We start from the raw sequence: 17,481 nt of genomic DNA on the forward strand, positions 1-17,481 counted from the left end.
CATTCTGATGTTTCCATAACTTTATACTTATTCTTCTGTTCTATCTGCCCTTCTTCTGTCTGCTTAGTTGATCTGCCATTTTTTCAGGACTGAGCTCCTGTCAGTTACTTCAGGAAGCTTCCCTGACATCTCTCTTCCCCCACTGAACTAGTCAGTTCCCCAGTGTTCCCACAGCTAACTGAGCATATCCCTAGCCTGGCTCATACCCATTGGTTCTTTTTTTAAATTGATGTATACTTGACATATAACATTGTATCGTTTCAGGTGTAGAACATAATGATTTGATATTTGCATGGATTACAAAATGATCACCATCATCAGTCTAGTTAACATCCATCATCACACGTAGTTACAAAATTATTTTTGGGGGGGGATGAGAACTTTAAGATTTACTCACTTAGCCATTTTCAGCTACGCAACACGTTATTATTAACTATAGTTAATGCCATTACATCCCATGACTTATTTATTTTGTAGCTGGAAGTGTGAACCTTTTGACCCCCTTTATCCATTTCACCCCACCCGCCCATATTGGCAACCACCAATATGTTCCCTGTGTCTGTCAGGGAACATATTCCCTGGTTTTTTTTGTTGTTGTTGTTGGTTTTGTTGCTCCATATGTAAGTGAGATCATACAATATCACTCTTCGTCTGACTTATTTTACTTAGCATAATGCAACTTGAGGTCCATCCATGTTGTTGCCCATGGCAAGATTTCATTATTTTTTATAGCTAAATAATATTCCATTATATTTATACATAAATGTATGTACACACATACACACAGAATCACAATGGACCCTTAGGCTGTTTCCATATCTCGGCCATTGCATATATCTTTTCAAGTGAGTGAGTGTTTTTATATTCCTTGGATAAATATCCAGAAATGGAATTGCTGGATTACTGGACCCAGTAATCCTGTTTTTGACTTTTTGAGGAACCTCTATACTGTTTTCTACAGTGGCTGCACCAATTTATTCTCCCACCAGGAGGGCACAAGGGTTCCCTTTTCTCCACATTCTCACCAACACCTGTTATCCATTGTCTTCTGGCTGATAGCCATTCTAACAGGTGTGAGGTGACAGCTTACTGTGATTTGCACTGTTGGCTCTTGATTCATGTGTCTGTGTATCTGCCTTCCCCATACCTTGAAAGCTCTTTGGGGAGAAAGACCATATCGAGGTACCTGACTTATAGTTGGTGCTCAGTGTTTGCTGAATCAGTGAACCGTGAACCAGACTTCATTCCGTGTGTGAATACAGGAAGCCACTGCCCTCCCCCAGTGCAGGGCCACCCTCTGCCCCTGTTCTGGCTCCAGCAGCCTCCTGTTCTCCTCTACCTTAGTCTGACCCAGTCCTACCCAGTTGGACTCAGTCTCCAAAGTAATGACTCTCAAGTTCAGATCTCATCACACCTCTCCACCCTTGCCTATAGAATAAAGGACAAGCCCCTGAAAGTGACAGTCATCCCTCCATAATCCCATGATTTACCTTGTCTCTGCCCTTTCCTTCTCTCCACTTTGTCTTCCCAAAGGTCTAAGTGACAACTGAGGGGCTCCACGTCCCCAAAACACCACCCCCTGCCTCCAAGCTGCAATCCCACTATCACCGCTGATCGGGAAGTTTTCTCTCCCCTTCCCACCTTTTCCCCAGTCAACTCCTCATCATCCTTTAAAATTCAGTTCCCAAGTGGTCTGGTTGCCTGAGGCCTCATGAGGGCTCACCTGGGCTCGGGGTGCCCCCTTCTTACAGGGTGGAAATCCACAGTTCTGGATCAGACTGAAAGCACCTAGGGCCAGAGGCTCTTGCCTTGTGTCTGTGCCCCTGGGGTCTGGCTTGGAGCCAGTACCATAGTCATCAGGAAACAGATCATGTCCAAAATCGTCCAGAGGCTCCATAGGGCAGACTGCGCCTTGTCTTTCTTTGATTGGGGAAGCACCGTAAGTACATTAGGTATGGCCGAGGATGGACTAAACTGTACATTCCCATAGCTAGGAGCCAGAATAATGCCAACTACTCTACTGTCGCAGCAATTTATTCTTTAAAAAAAAAAAAAAAAAAAAAGCAAAGCCTTTTTCTTTCATCCCAGGAGTGCTCCCGATCACTTGTTTAAACTGGATGATAGAATAAAAAATACAGGAAGAGTAATTTTGAAATATCAACAAATTCACCTAACTAATGTGCCATGACAATAGGCAATTGGTAAGAGGAGCACTATTGTATGTAAGTAAGAAAATAGCGTGAAACTCAATAAAAGGATAGATTTTCAGGTTATTAAATGGAGGACTAGACGGAAAAGGAAATGAGATGTGTAAGCTTGTGGTAACATAGTATTGGGCTCCATATAACTTGGATAAAATCTGATTTAGAGTTGGTGTGTTTCCATAATGCTGACCTCTCTACTTCAAAATCAGATGTATTGGGTTGAGTTAAAAGCTGGTGTTTTGTTTTGTTTTGTTTCCCTCCTCAACTCTGGACTTGACTGTTTTATCAGTAAATTTAAAAATAAAAGAGAAGTGCATCCCTTCGAAGAGCTTCGCCATAATTTGCTCCTAAATCACAGTGCGCTGGCCACTTGTTTATTTCCTTCCCTTCCTCCAGTGTCCTCGCTTCCTCCTTACAGATCTGTTGATCATCCTGCATTACCTGGGCCCGGGGGCCCCTGCAGGATCCACCTCTCTCTTGAGGGTACTTCTAGAATAGACTCTAGGGCATCCATCTGTGCTTGCAGAGTCCCCTCTGTCCACCCGCAATGATGTTCAGGGTTTGTGAACCCCTCTGGTCAGAATCTCCCTTCTGCCCCTGCACCCAGGACCATCAGAAGCCATGAACCATCTAGATGCCCAAGTTGCCCAGCACTTCCTGAGTCCTACTCCAGTGGGACCCCAAGAAGAGAAAACATATCTCTCCTTAATAGATCCACACCTTATCACCTGTCTTCAAAGCATCATGGCTTGTGCCCAATGACAGATAGATCCATCCTTATCCGGGGTAACTGTCCCTTCTGTTCCCACCCTTGCTGCTGTCTACATGGGCTTTGCTCTATATAGCCTAGGCGGCTGGGCTGGGGAAGGAGACTCCCAACCCCTAGTTCCATTTCCACCACCGCAGCCCAAGGATAAAAATACAAAATATATTTTATATAAAATATAAAAATATAAAAGCTTCCTTCCCTGCCTCCTTGTCCTGCAGCTTCCAGATACCTAAAGATGAAGCCTTCCACCTAGCCTTATCCACACCCAATTCTAGGAGTGCAATTTCTAGGGATGTCTAGGGATTTGGGTCCAAAATTTGGGTCCAGAATGCCTGGGTCTTCACTTTAGAGCCTGCCATTATTGAGTTTTATACCCTGGAGAATCCCAGGGTTCCTGGCAGGATTCTGTCTGAGCCACTGAGAGGAGCCTGGAAGGGCTGACTCACAGGAGGGAGGGACACACCAGGGAAGATTCCAGAACCTCAGGACTGCATCATCATGTTCGAGGCGCCTGCCAGTCCAGCCAGCATGTCATGAGAGACTGTAAGGTGTGGTGCTGTGTTTTAAAAAAGAAGAGTTTAGATGAATTTGCCTCGCAAATGTTTGCTTTTTTCTGTAAATATTAAATAAAGGGCCAAACTCCCACTGAGATCCCAGTCAGGCCTACACATCCTCGACTCACTCCTTCCTACATTCATTCACTAAACGTTGATTGAGGGCCCCCTAGGTGCCTGGCACTGTTGGAGGAGCCCAAGACAGACCAGTGAGCCGAAACCTATATTCTAGAGAGGGGGGTGATGGGGATAAACAAATGAGACTATGAAGCTCTCTTGGTGCTACGAGGTAAGCAGGCGAGAAGACAAGATGGCGAGTGAATAGAGTTTTCAAAAACCTTTACAGCGGCAAAATTGCAAGTATATACAAAAGTAGAACAAATAGTCAAACAAACCATGTATGTCTACCACCCAGCTTCCATGTACTCAACCCAAGACTGCCTCGTCCTTCCCACCATTCTCACCATCCCACCACGGATTGCGTAGAAAAAAATACCCGGCACCCTACGGTTTCCTTATACATGTCTTGGCATAAATCTCTGAAAGAAAGGGAATGACCTCTAAGATAAGGTGGTCCAGGCAGGTGCCTCTAAGGGATGACCTGGGGGAAGAGATGTGTGGACAGGGAAGAGAGCTGCGGACATAGAGCCAGCAAATGCGAACATCCTTACATAGTTGAGGATCAGCAAAAGGGCCAGTGTGTCCGCCCTGGAGGGAGTGAGGGCCAGAGGGGACCCAATCCTACAACAGCATGAAGTTCCTAGAAGGAGAGAAAATTCTTACAGCAAAACATATATCATGCTTACCGTGTGCCAGAAATTCCTCCCGTGTTTTGCATATGCTGTGTGGTTTTTCCCAATACCCCTGTGACGTCATGACCACCACTAATAGTCCCCTTTTACAAACACTGAGGGAACCTGGATGCAGAAAGTGTGCCAGTCCTTTCAGAGGGCTGTAATGAGAGACCACAGATTGGACGGCTTATAAACAACAGAAATTTATTTCTCACAATTCTAGCAGCTGGGAAGTCCATGAGCAAGGCACCCTCACCATCAGGCTCTGGCGAGAGCCCTGGTCCCAGTTCACAGCACCTGCTCACCGTGTCCTCCCATGGTGGAAGGGGCTCGGGGTGTCTAGAGGGTCTCCGTTTAAGGCACTAATCCCACTCATGAAGGCTCTGCCCTTGTGAGGTAAAGTCCCTCCTCAAAGCCCCTCCTCCTAATTCCATCTTCTTTGGGGGTTAAGGTGCCAATATATGAAGCAGGAGGGGAGCGGGCCCTAACATTCAGACTGTAGCAGACAGGTACTTCTAGTTACCAGCTAGTTACTAGCAGACTCAGAATTAGACCCCAAACAATCTGGCTCCAGAATGCCACCTCTTAATCCTCTCAAGTAGAATGGCTTGTCTCTTGCCAGGCACATTTCTGTGCAACTTGGAGGAACTACAGGTGCAAAGACTCAGAGCTGCCCCTTCTAGGTCTCTTTGGACACACCACCCCAGACTACCACTCTCTCCAGGTCTGGATATCCCTCCTTAGTGAGACATCCCTCATCTTTTCCTACGTCCCCTCCCTCTCCACCAAAGGCTCTTCCCTGTTTAAAGCCCCATGAGCGTAGGGAGCAGATCGGTTGGTCATCACACTGTTTCCCCTCATACTGTGCCCACAACACAGTGGGTGCTGAATCAGTGTTTGTGGGATGAAGACATAATGAGTGGAAGGAAGTGTTGTTTGCACTGTGGCAGGTCATGATAATGTCCCACCCAGGTCCCTGGAATTGCTCTTTTCTGTGAGTTGCCTTTACCCCTTTGGGGGCTTTCAACAACCAGCGCCTGCAGCCCTTCTTCCATCCCTCAGCCCCCCATATACACTTTACCCTGAGAGCAAAGAGCCACCAGGGCCAGGGATTTGATTTCCAACCCTTCCTTGACCCTAGGGGCTATCTCTCAACTGGGAGCATCAAGGGAGAGCATCCAACTTCCTTGCCTTGGGGTAGGACAGCTCTGAAACCTTAGTCACACTCCACAGCCCCTACAGGATCAGAATCCTTCCCTTCTCCACCCTGGATCTGTTGGGGTGCCGAGGTGGCTCAGTTGGTTAAGCAGCTGCCTTTGGCTCAGGTCATGATCCCAGAATCCTAGGATCAAACCCCACATCGGGCTCCCTGCTCAGTGGCGAGCCTGCTTCTCCTTCTCCCTCTGCTGCTCCCCCTGCCTGTGCTAGCTCTCTCTCTCTCTCTCTCTCTCTCAAATACATAAATAAAATCTTAAAAAAATTTTAAAAAGTAAAATAAAATAAAAATTTCTCTGTTACTGAATGTGGCTGGATAGTAGAGCATTATTTGGAAGTTACTATACTTACAGTTTTGTCAAAAAATAAAAATAAAATCAAGTTTATTCTAAAACTATAGTGAAATCAGTGTGATTTGACATTGATGAACCAAAGATATTTTAGGGTATGGTGGTGCCTGGGTCATCCCTGCAAACCTCAGGCCCTCCAGCCAGAGACTTCTGACGGGCAGAGGGTCAGAGGGTTGGCATCTAACACTTCACCGTCTCTGCGCAGAAGCGGGCAGACAGCGAGTGGAAGAGCCGGGCTTGATACTGAAACTCACCAACCTGATTCCTAACTTTCTGTTTGTATCACGGAACAATCATGAGACCTAGGGGGAAAGCCTAATAGAATAAAACCCTCATCAAATAGGTCATTGAGATAAATGTGGCCAACCTTCCAACACGTGTCTACTGGTATTTCCTCCCCCTTTTAAGAGAAGACTTGAGGGTAGTGAATGCAAGCACTGATTCGGTTAAGAGTCACAGGAGACCAAGAGACACATATGTCACATCTAGTGCCTAAGAAAGACAAGGACCTCATGCACGTAAATGAACTCAGGCAGCCGTATTTGCCGTCCTGTGTCCAGGCAGCCCCTGCAAGTCTCTAGGACCTTCTGCGGGAGTGAGCGATGATGAATGCATTTATCAACATCCTCATTTAAAAACAAATGGCGCCACAGTTTCCAGGTTCTAAATTGAGAAGTTAGTAGCAAAAAGAGCTGCTCCACAGTCCATGCTCTATGAAATCCACGTAGCTCACGAGGAGTAGGACAAAACTATCCATCACGGGCAATTCTGCTCCAAAGAAATGTTTTGAGCCTGCTGCATTCACAGGTCCCTCTAGGAATTAAGGCATAAGCAGAATATGACACCATAAGTCAGTTGCCTCATCGTCCTGCCTTATTTTCATAAATAAGTTTCATAATAATAGAATACTGTAATCAGCAATGTCTCCTGAGAAGTATTCTGACTGCTAATGCCCAGATTCAAGAAACCTGAATTCTTTACCAGGCTCTAGGTTGTGAGTCTTTCAGAGAAAGAGAAGATGGGGCAGGACTTGGAGAAAGATAGCCCTCCATTAGGGAGTGACATAATTTATGTGACAGTTATGCGGTGACCTACATATGACATCATCGAATGCTCCTGGAAGAGACTCTATCTGAGTTTTTCTTCTCATCACCATTTAGTGACCTCAGAGAACAAAGATTAGCACAAAGCTCTGTAGAGCTGGGAATACGGATTTTTTTCTCATTATGAGGTGAGCACCCAATATCCGTATTGATATGCTTATATGGAAATAAACCATTGCGAATCCTAAGGAAAGATTTTTATAGCTCTCCCTGCATGCCTTCACTCTCAAATCAGCAAGCGTGGGGTAGATTCATTCACAATATTTTGACACGAGGCAGGAATTAAACTCCAAAATGGGTGTCCTTGTGGAAACCCAACAAATGTTGTCAACAAAGTATGAGGATAACATGCTAGAAAGGTCCCCTTTCGCTGCTCCGTTGTGAACAACCCGGCCTCAGAGTCAGAACTGTGCCTTCCCTCTAAATTTCTCTATAAATAACCAACCACAGGAAGCCCAAGATAAGCAGGTAATGTCAGGTTTTCAGTACTTCTTTTCGATGTCCTCCAGTCCGAAATATTTTCAGGGGGCAGATTTGTCTTTTTTAACTCACGAAACTCACCTCACCTAATAATCATGTTAGTTAGCTAATAGCTTCCTTGAAGCTACTCTTTACAATAAGTCAAATAGGGGCGCCTGAGTGGCTCAGTCGGTTAAGCAGCTGCCTTTAGCTTTGGTCATGGTCCCAGCGTCCTGGGATCGAGTCCCATATCAGGCTCCTTGTTCAGAGGAGAATCTGCCTCTACCTGCCACTCTGCCGACTTGTGCGTACTCTCTCTCTCTCTCTCTCTCTCTCTCTCTGTCAAATAAATGAATAAGCTCTTTTAAAAAAAATAAGTCAAATAAAATCAGAGAATACAGTTAAAATATCAAAATAGAGAATGCAGTTGCCTGCATCCCCATTATTTCCAAAGGGAGAAGATTTTTGTAAAGGTGAGTCCTAATTCTGACATACTGATGAGTTCAAAACCCTCCTGCACCATATGAACCGTGAGAATGATAGCATGTATTCAGAACGTGATAAATGTCAAGTATTATTCTAAAACTTTTGTCCGTATTAGCTCATTTCATCCTCATGGTAATTCTGTGGCTGGTACCGTCTTTATACTCCTTTTACCCATGAGACAATGAGACCTGATTTGCTAAAAGTCACAAGCCAATGCAGTCTGGTTTCAGAGGCGATGCCCACCCCTCCCCCAGTAAAAATTATTTTTAAAAATTTCCCTGTTATGTTACTCTCTAATATTGTGGGGGAGGCAGGGAACTATCTCAAGAAGTTAGTTTTTCCATTAGAAGGTATTTAGACTATCTGTGAATTATAGAGCTAAAGCTTGATGTATTCGCGGTCCAGATTCCGTCTGGAGGCAGCATGAGAACTCGAGCGCTCTGCTCCCGCTTGCTTGGAGGCGTCCACATTTATAAACAAGCCTGCCCTGGAATTCAGCCTGACTTTTGAGTCGGTCTGTGGAAAATTCAAGTATGTAATACAATCGGACTTCATCAGGGCCATCCTTTAGCTGCTTAGGTACATCGGCAATGAAAGATCTGAAGGCATAAACTTGGCAGTGACTTCAAAATATCCAGTCATTCCTAGAATGTTGACTTGCTCGTTATGTACATTTATTGTGCCCGGGCTCCTCGCTGTCCAAATCTATTCTGAGCCTCCAATCAAGGAGAAGGACTGATAGGAACACTGCTAATATGACATGACTGGGGACAATACAGAGTGACGTGACCCGAGGTGATGAAGGAAACACTTATGGTTTCCCGACCATTCCCTCCCAGTCTCTGCCACAAATCTCGACGCACATTACATCCCTGCCTTGGCAGTCACAGACAGAAAAGCCCAAAGATATTTACAGAGCGGCATCCGTCAACACCGCCAATGGTCCACCTGAAAGGCTGTCAGCGCGCAGACTGACTCGTCGGGCTGTCTCTCTGCACCACACCCCCCTGCCTTCAGCTCTAGCTGTACTTCCGGGGGCCAGGGGGCATCTCCCCAGAGCCCCTACGCCTTTCGCAAAGACCTAGGGATGGGGGACAGGAAAGAAGAGAGTCACCGAGTTGGCTCTTGTTCCAGTAAGAGGGAAAGGCAGCAAAGAGGGGGGAACTAAGACCAGGATAGAGAGGAAAGAAACATTAAAAATCAACAAAATCCTTGCGTTTGCGGTTGCTTTGGCAACCTTCCAGAACAGGGCAAGGATACCTGTTCCTGCTCCCATGACAAGAAGGCTTAAGTAGCTACTTTGTTTCATATTCAGAACCATAATTCATTCTTCGTAGAATGCCTGAATTTACAGCAAATATATGGGACTACAGCGGAACATACACTCAAATCCTAAATGTAAGGAATTCTCCTAGGACACCACTGTCTCCAGAGAGTAATTCCCTAATTTCCTATTTTGAATTTTTGATTGACCTAGATGTTAGGGAAATGTCTTACAACTTCTGAAAATATTTTCTCTTCATTAAGGAGGAATCACTGTCTCTCTTCTTCAGAAAACATTCTGCACATACCGATTTAAATTTTGCACCCAAAATTCCTGGACAAAAGGGCATATTCAACACAAACACCAAGCAGCACATGATTTCATTTTTCTCTGAGATTGAGAAGCTTATTTGGAGATCTCTCTGAACCTGGGGAATTTCATTGTGATTTTAACTTGTATGGCATAAAAGAAGAGTAAACATAGCATATGGCATGTGAGCCGAGATAGTATGCCTCTAGGCGGGATCTGTCCGGGCAGTTTGGGGAAGGTGTTCCCAAAGATCTTCTCACTTCATCAGTGGGGGAAAAAAAAAAGGTACACAGTACAAACTCTCTCACCTAAGGTAGTCAATCCGTAAATAGGGAGGGTTCCACTTACCATCCACCATTATTTGCCTCATCTACACTATAAACATCGAAAGTCAAGAACACAGCCAACCTGAATTTTAAATCCCATGGTGGTAATCTGGGATGAGACAGGGTTTCTTTGAGGCTGATGAATGAGAATTTTTTTTCTCCTTAAAAAGAAAATCATTCCTGTCTTTTAGGAGAGAGATAAAGGCAAAAGACACATAAAGTAATGAGCTTAAAATGGATTTTCACTTCTTTAAAAAAAAAAATGCGCTAGGTCAATGGGATTTTCTGTAGAACTAGTTACGTGAAATTCAGTTATAGATGAATAAAGAAACCAGAGAGATAAGGATATCACATTAATGAAAAAAGAATTGTTAAATTCCTGTCCCTTTTGATGTTTCCCCTGACAATTAGTTTTCCCATCCTCATCAGATGATATAAAACTCTAGGCAAATTTCCAGAGGAGGTAAGCAATAAGATACAATTTGAGGGAAAGAGGGAATGAGGAAAAGAAAGAAATAAGAAAGACTAAGAGAATTGAGAAAGTAAAGAAGAAAGTGGAAGAAAAGCTTCTGAGACCTGAATTAAGTATGGCATTAATTTTTTTCCCACCAAGTCTTAGTCTTGGCAGGCTTCTTCTAAAATGCAGGAATTTCATGGATGTGGGAACTGGTGATGGAAAATGCATTATTATACACAACAATCGTTGTACTTGAGAGGAACTATATGGGAAAAAATAACACCCTAGAATAAATACAAATGAAATTCATGTATCAAAACCAATACTGTGAAAATAGTTTAAATGTTTCTTGAATTTATATCTAGTCATTAACCTAAATGCAGATTTTAGTTCAAGCTACACTTCTGCCTCATGGTCAGAAGGCCTGAAAACCTGTGGTGTGGAAAATTGGCAGGATAAAGAATATTGAATTGGTCTCCATGGAAAAACGGGTTTTGGCAGCTATACCCTGCTCCTCGAGTGGGTCCCCCCACCCAAGTCAAATTCTCCTCCCTATTTCACCCGGGTCCCAGGATAGAGACCCAGGCAAGGCCACATACTAGTCCAACGGCAAGCAGCTAGGCTTCAACTTGGCCGATCACCAAAGGACCTTCCTCATTGGCCTTGAATCCCAGGGTTGGCATGAGCCGCCCCTCCCCCCAAGTCACAACCCTGGACTCCCTCTCTGAGAACACAGAAGTTAGAGGTTTCCATTGCTACTGACTTTGGTTTCCTTCTTCCTTGGAGAAGAAGGTGGGGTGAGGCACCTGCCTTTCGCCATGGGGAGCGACTCACAAATGAAAATGATAAATTCATTTGCAGAATCCCTAACATCTGTTCCTCCCCTCCACTTCTACTCCCAACCTACGTGAATCCACATTCGGTCTGCTGGCCTCAATGAAAGGAGACATTTTCCCAGAGTTTTAGGTAGGCTAGAGGACACAATCCAGGGACTTCTCCAAAATCGTTCATCCACCTGGCAAGCCCCTGACAGCCCCCCAACAACCCCAGGGTCCACCTCCTTCTCTCCTGGGGCTCCACTAAGCAGCCCAGGGTGGGTGGAGCCTGTTTTCTTCCCCGCCTCATGGCCAACCTCCCCAAGAGCCCATAGCTTGTTCAGCAGGCTCCCTCCGGGAGGTTCCGGGCCCTTTGCATGAACCAGTTGGAGGGGGACCGTCCTTCCCCCACGTGAATGTTGTACGGTGTGCTGTGCCTGTGCCTCTCTTGGTGGTTTCACCCTGATCTTTTCTCTCTTTGCAGCTGGTTAATAATCCACTAGCAAGTCAGGCTGCTGCAGCCGCCATGGGCTCCATAGCAAGTTCACAAGCCTTTGGCAATGCTCTCTCCAGTCTTCAGGGGGTCACGGGTCAACTAGTTACTAATGCACAAGGACAGGTGAGTGGGAGATGGGAACAAGAGTGAATTTTTATGGCAGATTGAACTCGGAAAGGAAATGAATTTCTTTTGCATGACAGTGATATGTAACCGCATCCATTCGAGGCAAATAAATAATGTTTACTAGCAACGTCAAGAATAGGAGAAGGGTTGGGAGGTGTTTCTATATTTTAGAAGCAAGACTTTTTTTTCCTTCCCCTAGAATGGCTAAGTTTTCGTTTGTTTTTATTTCTGTACAATGGCTCGTGTTCTGACCTTAACTGAAGGAAAACACTTTCCATGACAGGGCATTCTTTTTTTCTTTTTCTTTTTTTTTAAGGTAATTTTTCAAATGAAAATTCAGTTTTCCTCTTTTATTCATTCATTCATTTTAAACTTGGACAGCGGGGGGAAACTGGGACGTTTCCTTTCCCAATTGCTCTAAGATTTCTAAAGTAGCCCTAAGCAAGCCAGGTTCTGAATGTGTGGGGACGTGATGGGAAGGACCAGTGCATTCTTGGGAGAGCAGCAAAGGGAAGGGGTGAGGGTCTCTTCTTCTGGAAGCCAGGCTGGGTCGGGTATGTCTAAAGGCTTGCTTCAGTCAGCAAGGGCCAGGGCCAGCAAACCTTCCTCGTGTCATAGGCAGCGTGCTGTTCCCTTTACGCCCCTCATGCGCCCGCCTCATGGTCCCGAGGACACTGACAGAGCTTCAGATGACGGGGCTCCCCCTTTAAGACCTCAGTAAACCTAAAAGCTGCAGGGAAAGCAAACCAAAGTTAAAGCTGAGGGTATCAGAAGCGCCCTCCACTCAAAGTCTCGACATTGACCCTCAATGGATAGAGCACCTTGACCTCAAGTGTGGCCACTTCTGAGGGTGGGAGCCCAAGGTGGAAGCAGCTTGCATGCTCTCAGGATTTTCCCTCCCAGACTTATTTACTCAGCAGTGAGTTTACGGATTCCTGCTTGGCCTGCTCTGTGAAGAACAGGAATGGCGACGTCTTGCACCCTGTTTTTATTTTACATAAAGAGTAAACAGAGATGCATTATAAGCTAAACCGTCTCAATCTACGCCCCAGGGAAAAAAAAAGCTGACCTTGGTATATTTCCTGGGCGGGTGCGGGATTGTCCCGTCAGAACCCCGAGGGCTGAACGATGGAGCTTGTCAAAGAGCAGCCCCAGGTAATGAATCATCTTATCACAGGTGCACACCACACATATTAAAGGAGGGTTGTATGAACACCGTGCCCTCCACAGTCACCTCTCAATGTCAGCTTTAACCCTTGTTCCAATCCCTTTTCATCAAAGGATCATTTTATGCAGCCGGCTCTAAATGGAGGCTCTCAAAAGCCTATTAAGATTTCTGGAGGGATGGGGTTTTGGCATGGAGGAAAAGTTGGTTATAATATCTGTAATTCATACTCCGATCGGGTCGGTCCTGGAAGCTGCTTCCCAGAGTTCTGCCCAAAATAGAACACCCCGATTCATTCCTGCCAGCAGCTGGCCCTTGAGATGGAGATTTTACGAGTTCCAGATAGAAAGCATATCCACTGATGTGTATTTCCCCCTGATTTTTCCGGTACCAGAGTCCAAGGAAAATGTCCCACTCTGCCCCACCACTTGTGAGTTTGTGATGGAGAAAATGCTTTATTGCTGAGAAGGAATTATTAGGAGTTTATTCTTCCCGTGATTTAATGGTGGGTCATCTTGCCAGTTACAAATCCATCCCCTTCTCAGGGGCTAGAGTTACAGCCTTTCCACTCCGTTTGGCCTTTGCCAGGTCCCACCCCCAGGGATGGTTCTTCCTCCCTGGAGGACCCACAGGGAAATGAGCTTCCCATTAAAGGCTTGATGGGCACTCTGCATATATCGAATAAGGGTTGGTTCTAATTTTAAAATTCTTCTGTCTTAGAAACTATGCTGTAATAATTGATTTGATATGGTGCACAAACCTCCTAAAGTGAAAAAAAAAAAAATCACATCACAGAGGAATCGATACTGCCCACTCGTGAAGTCTTGTCTGAGAGTTTTAGAAACATACCCTGGGGTGTCATGTACTCCTCCCAGTGCTGGAAAAGACCGAGGTACTCAGTTTCCAAAGCTAATGAATTGGCCACGTTCCCGTAGTGCTCTGTGTGTGTGTGTGTGTGTGTGTGTGTGTGTGTGTTTGTGTGTGTGTCTGTGTGTGCGTGTGTCTGTGTGTGTTTTTAAAAAAATTTATAATATAAACACATTCATCTTTCCAGAGAAAAGTGCATGCTTTGTACCTCTTGGCATAAAGATACTTGTTTGAACCTCATGAAGTGGTGAGATTACAACAAAAAAGAAGGGCAAACATTATTTGGGTTGTGTGTGTGTGTGTGTGTGTGTGTGTGTGTGTGTGTGTGTGTTCCTTACCCTTTATTAATGCAGTACAAAAAAATAAGACTGCATTGGAATCAGGTTCGTATAATTAGCCTTGCTCAAAAACCCGTGTAAATGAGAATTACTTCACCCAGCCCATTTTCAATTCCTTAAAAATCTCCACAGAGCTTTACCAGAGAAGGTACAAAGAGAAAACTCTTAATATATTTATAGATCCTTTCATTTGAGTTCTTGACATCAACTATTTTTTTTACATTTGAAAGTCTGCGCAGAAGTCATAACATTAAAATCTACACCTAGGTTTGGAAAGCTTGTTTTACTCTGCTGATACTTTGGGGAGGTCGGGGCTGCAGAGAAGGCACTGGTGGGGGGTCCCCTGAAACTTGCTCCCTCCTGCTAAGATTCTCTCTTTTGGCTACTTGGAAACGGAGACGGTTTTACCCAGGAAAAGAACCCTGACTAAATTCAGACCTGCCTGGAATAGGGTTCAAGCTCTACCTGTTTCTAAATTTGGACCTTGGGGCAATCAGTGATTTAATCTTTCTAAACCAGAGCCTCATCCTCAAAGTTTAAGACAACCTCGGTGAGGAGGCCCAGGGCCGTGGATCATGGTTTCTGGGCAAAAGGCTCTCGGTCTTCCTGCAGAGAAGGACAGATGCCCACCCCACGCGGGGAGGGAGACATGCCCCCATCTCAACCGAGAGAAAGCGCCCCTTTATCGGGGACTTGCCATTTTTGTCTCCTTATCTTGGAATCTGAATGTTTCCATTTACAGGTTTTCAATGAATTTAAAGGGATGGGAAATCTCCATATATAAAGGACTTTAGTTTTTTAGTTCCTTTTTTTCCCCCCAACCAGTTCAGTCATTCTTTTCCCCTTCTGCCTCTGCCATCCATTTATGGTTAATTCAGAAGTCATGCACTATTCCAAAGAGTGATTCATTTTCACAGAAACACTATATTCCAAAGTCACAAAGCAATATCGTACCCCATTTTTAAAAAATGGTATCATACCCACCTTCACTCTGAGGTGAAAAGGTAGCAAGTGTCCTATTGGTAATTCATAATCTTGGAATGTGTAATGACTATCACACTGCTGAAAAGAACATTCTCATTCCCTTTGCTTCCTAAATCAGGAACTCCTGTGAGTGTGGAAGCCAGACAAGGGAATGGGCACTAGCAAGACACATGTTTGAATCCCAGGTCCGCCAATAACTAACTAGCTCTGTGACCTCAAGCAAGTTACGTGAGCTCTCTGGGTTTCAGTTTCACTATGAAATAAAGATAATAAAATCAAAGTCCCTAGATTCTGAAGATTAAGTGGGGTCAGTTGTGTAAGAAGCCTATCATAGTTCTGGAGTATATAGTTAAAGACTCAGTAATAATTAGCGGCTGCAGAAATTATCAATATCATCATCATCATCATCATCATGGTTTAGAGTTCAGTCTAGCATTTTCTGGAAACCTCTCTTTGGTTTGGATATATAGGAAGAGGCAGTACAGCACACAGGCAAAACGAATGGGCTCTGGAACCAGGCAGCCATTCATCGGCGGTGAGACCGCAGGTTGACTTAATTCTCTCGTGCCTTAATTTCCTCATCTGAAAAGTGGGGATAAGGGGCACCTGGGTGCCTCAGTCAGTTAAGCGTCTGCCTTCGGCTCTGGTCATGATCTCAGGGTCCTGGGATCGAGCTCTGCATCAGGCTCCACACTAGGCAAGGAATCTGCTTCTCCCTCTCCCTCTGACCCTGCCCCTCCCCCCGGTCATGTGGGTTCTCTCTCTCGAATAAATAAAGAAGTAAACTTAAAAAAGAAAAATGTGGAGAAGAAGGGAACCATCTTCTAGGATTAAATAGTTCAGCCTGTGGTCAGGCACATAGACATTCAATAATGCTAACACTCAGTATATGCTGTTATTATTAATTAAGATGCTATGTGTTTTCAGTTCACACTGTGCAGACAAACTCCACTGTGTGTGCAAGGAGTTTGAAAATGTGAGAATCTTAGCAGGAGAACATTAGATTATTTTAAGGAAATTTTAGCCTTACCCCAGATAGTGCAGTAGGTGTGTGTGTGTGTGTGTGTGTGTGTGTGTGTGTGTGTTAACACTCATACAGTGGGTATACTCGGGATTTGGCAAGTAGATTTACCATCGATTTGTTCAGCTATAGAACTGGCTTCCCTATTGCCCCTGGCAATATCTCCTTATTGGCATTATTGCAGAAAAGTAAAAGCAAATGAAATTTCATTTTATCCTGGGGCTAAGAAAAGCATTTTACATTTTAACTGAAGCTCAGAATGTTTCCTGATGAAATTAGTTCTCGACCGCTGTGAAATTTTCTTAAGTGGCAACAAGTCAAACCAAAGTCCTTCCCAACCATCCTTAAAGAAACAGTCAAGTTAAAAAAAAAAAAATCAACAAAACAACATTAATTTTTTTAATCTTTTTATTATTTTTATTTTTAAAAATATTTTACTTATTTATTTGACAGAGAGAAAGAACACAGGCAGGGGGTACCACAGAGGAAGGGGGAGAAGCAGACTCCCCACTGAGCGGGAGCCTGATGCAAGGGTTTGATCCCAGGACCCCAAGATGATGATTTGAGCCGAAGGCAGACACTTAATGGACTAGCCACCCGGGCGCCCTTACTTTCTTTAATGTATAAAAAGGAGAAAAATTTAAAGGACCTACCCGTTCACTTCATGACTCAAGAATACACACAGCATTATATGAATAAACAGTAGTTGAGCAGAGCTGCTTTGGCAAGACAGAAGGATTTGCAGTAGGGAGGCGCTGCCATCTAAAAGGACCACAGGTCATGCTCAAAGAAAAGCAATCTCCCAATTCCAGTAGTAGCCTCTGCAATGTAGCTTAGAAAGTACACCCTTGACTGTGCAAAACCATGGACGGTGAGTTGCCTCTATTCATGGCAGCCCTGGGCTGGAGAAGGCCAAGGCAGGAACACCACCAGCCCCGCATCTGTACACATCAATTGGGAGACCATCCTAATACCATAACTTTCAAATATGTGAAAAATACATGTCTTAGAATTGAAGAATTCTAAGTTGGGACATTCCTCTGAATTATAATCCTCAAAGGCTGAAGAGCATCTCTAGAAGGGAGTAGAGCAGCTTGGATGCCAGGCTTTGAAGGAAACAGGTCTGATTGGCACACATTTCTAGCTATGTGGCCTTGGATAAGTTATAGAGCTCGTCTGGGCCCCTGTCTCCTCATCAGTGAAGATGGGACTGATAAGAGATCTCACATACTTTACGGGGGGTTAAACATGAGAGAGCAAGCAATGGGCTGAGCACAGTGCCCGATATGTCTTAAGTATTTAATAAAGTATATTGTTATCAATAAATTCATGTTATAGCTATTCTTTCTTTTTTTTAATTTATTTGACAGACAGAAATC

General features: G+C 44.5%; 1 protein-coding gene across 1 annotated transcript in view; it reads left to right on the forward strand.

Moving 5' to 3' along the window:
* The window catches only part of LOC111157058 (POU class 6 homeobox 2), a 364,879-nt gene that overhangs the window by 301,360 nt on the left and 46,038 nt on the right, over nucleotides 1-17,481 (forward strand). The window contains exon 5 of the mRNA XM_022518270.1: nucleotides 11,590-11,724. Coding sequence (XP_022373978.1) covers nucleotides 11,590-11,724 — 135 coding nt within the window. The remainder of the gene's footprint in view (nucleotides 1-11,589; nucleotides 11,725-17,481) is intronic.

Source organism: Enhydra lutris, unplaced genomic scaffold (genome assembly GCF_002288905.1).
Source record: "Enhydra lutris kenyoni isolate GAN:26980312 unplaced genomic scaffold, ASM228890v2 scaffoldscaffold51, whole genome shotgun sequence".
Taxonomy (NCBI): Eukaryota; Metazoa; Chordata; class Mammalia; order Carnivora; family Mustelidae; genus Enhydra; species Enhydra lutris.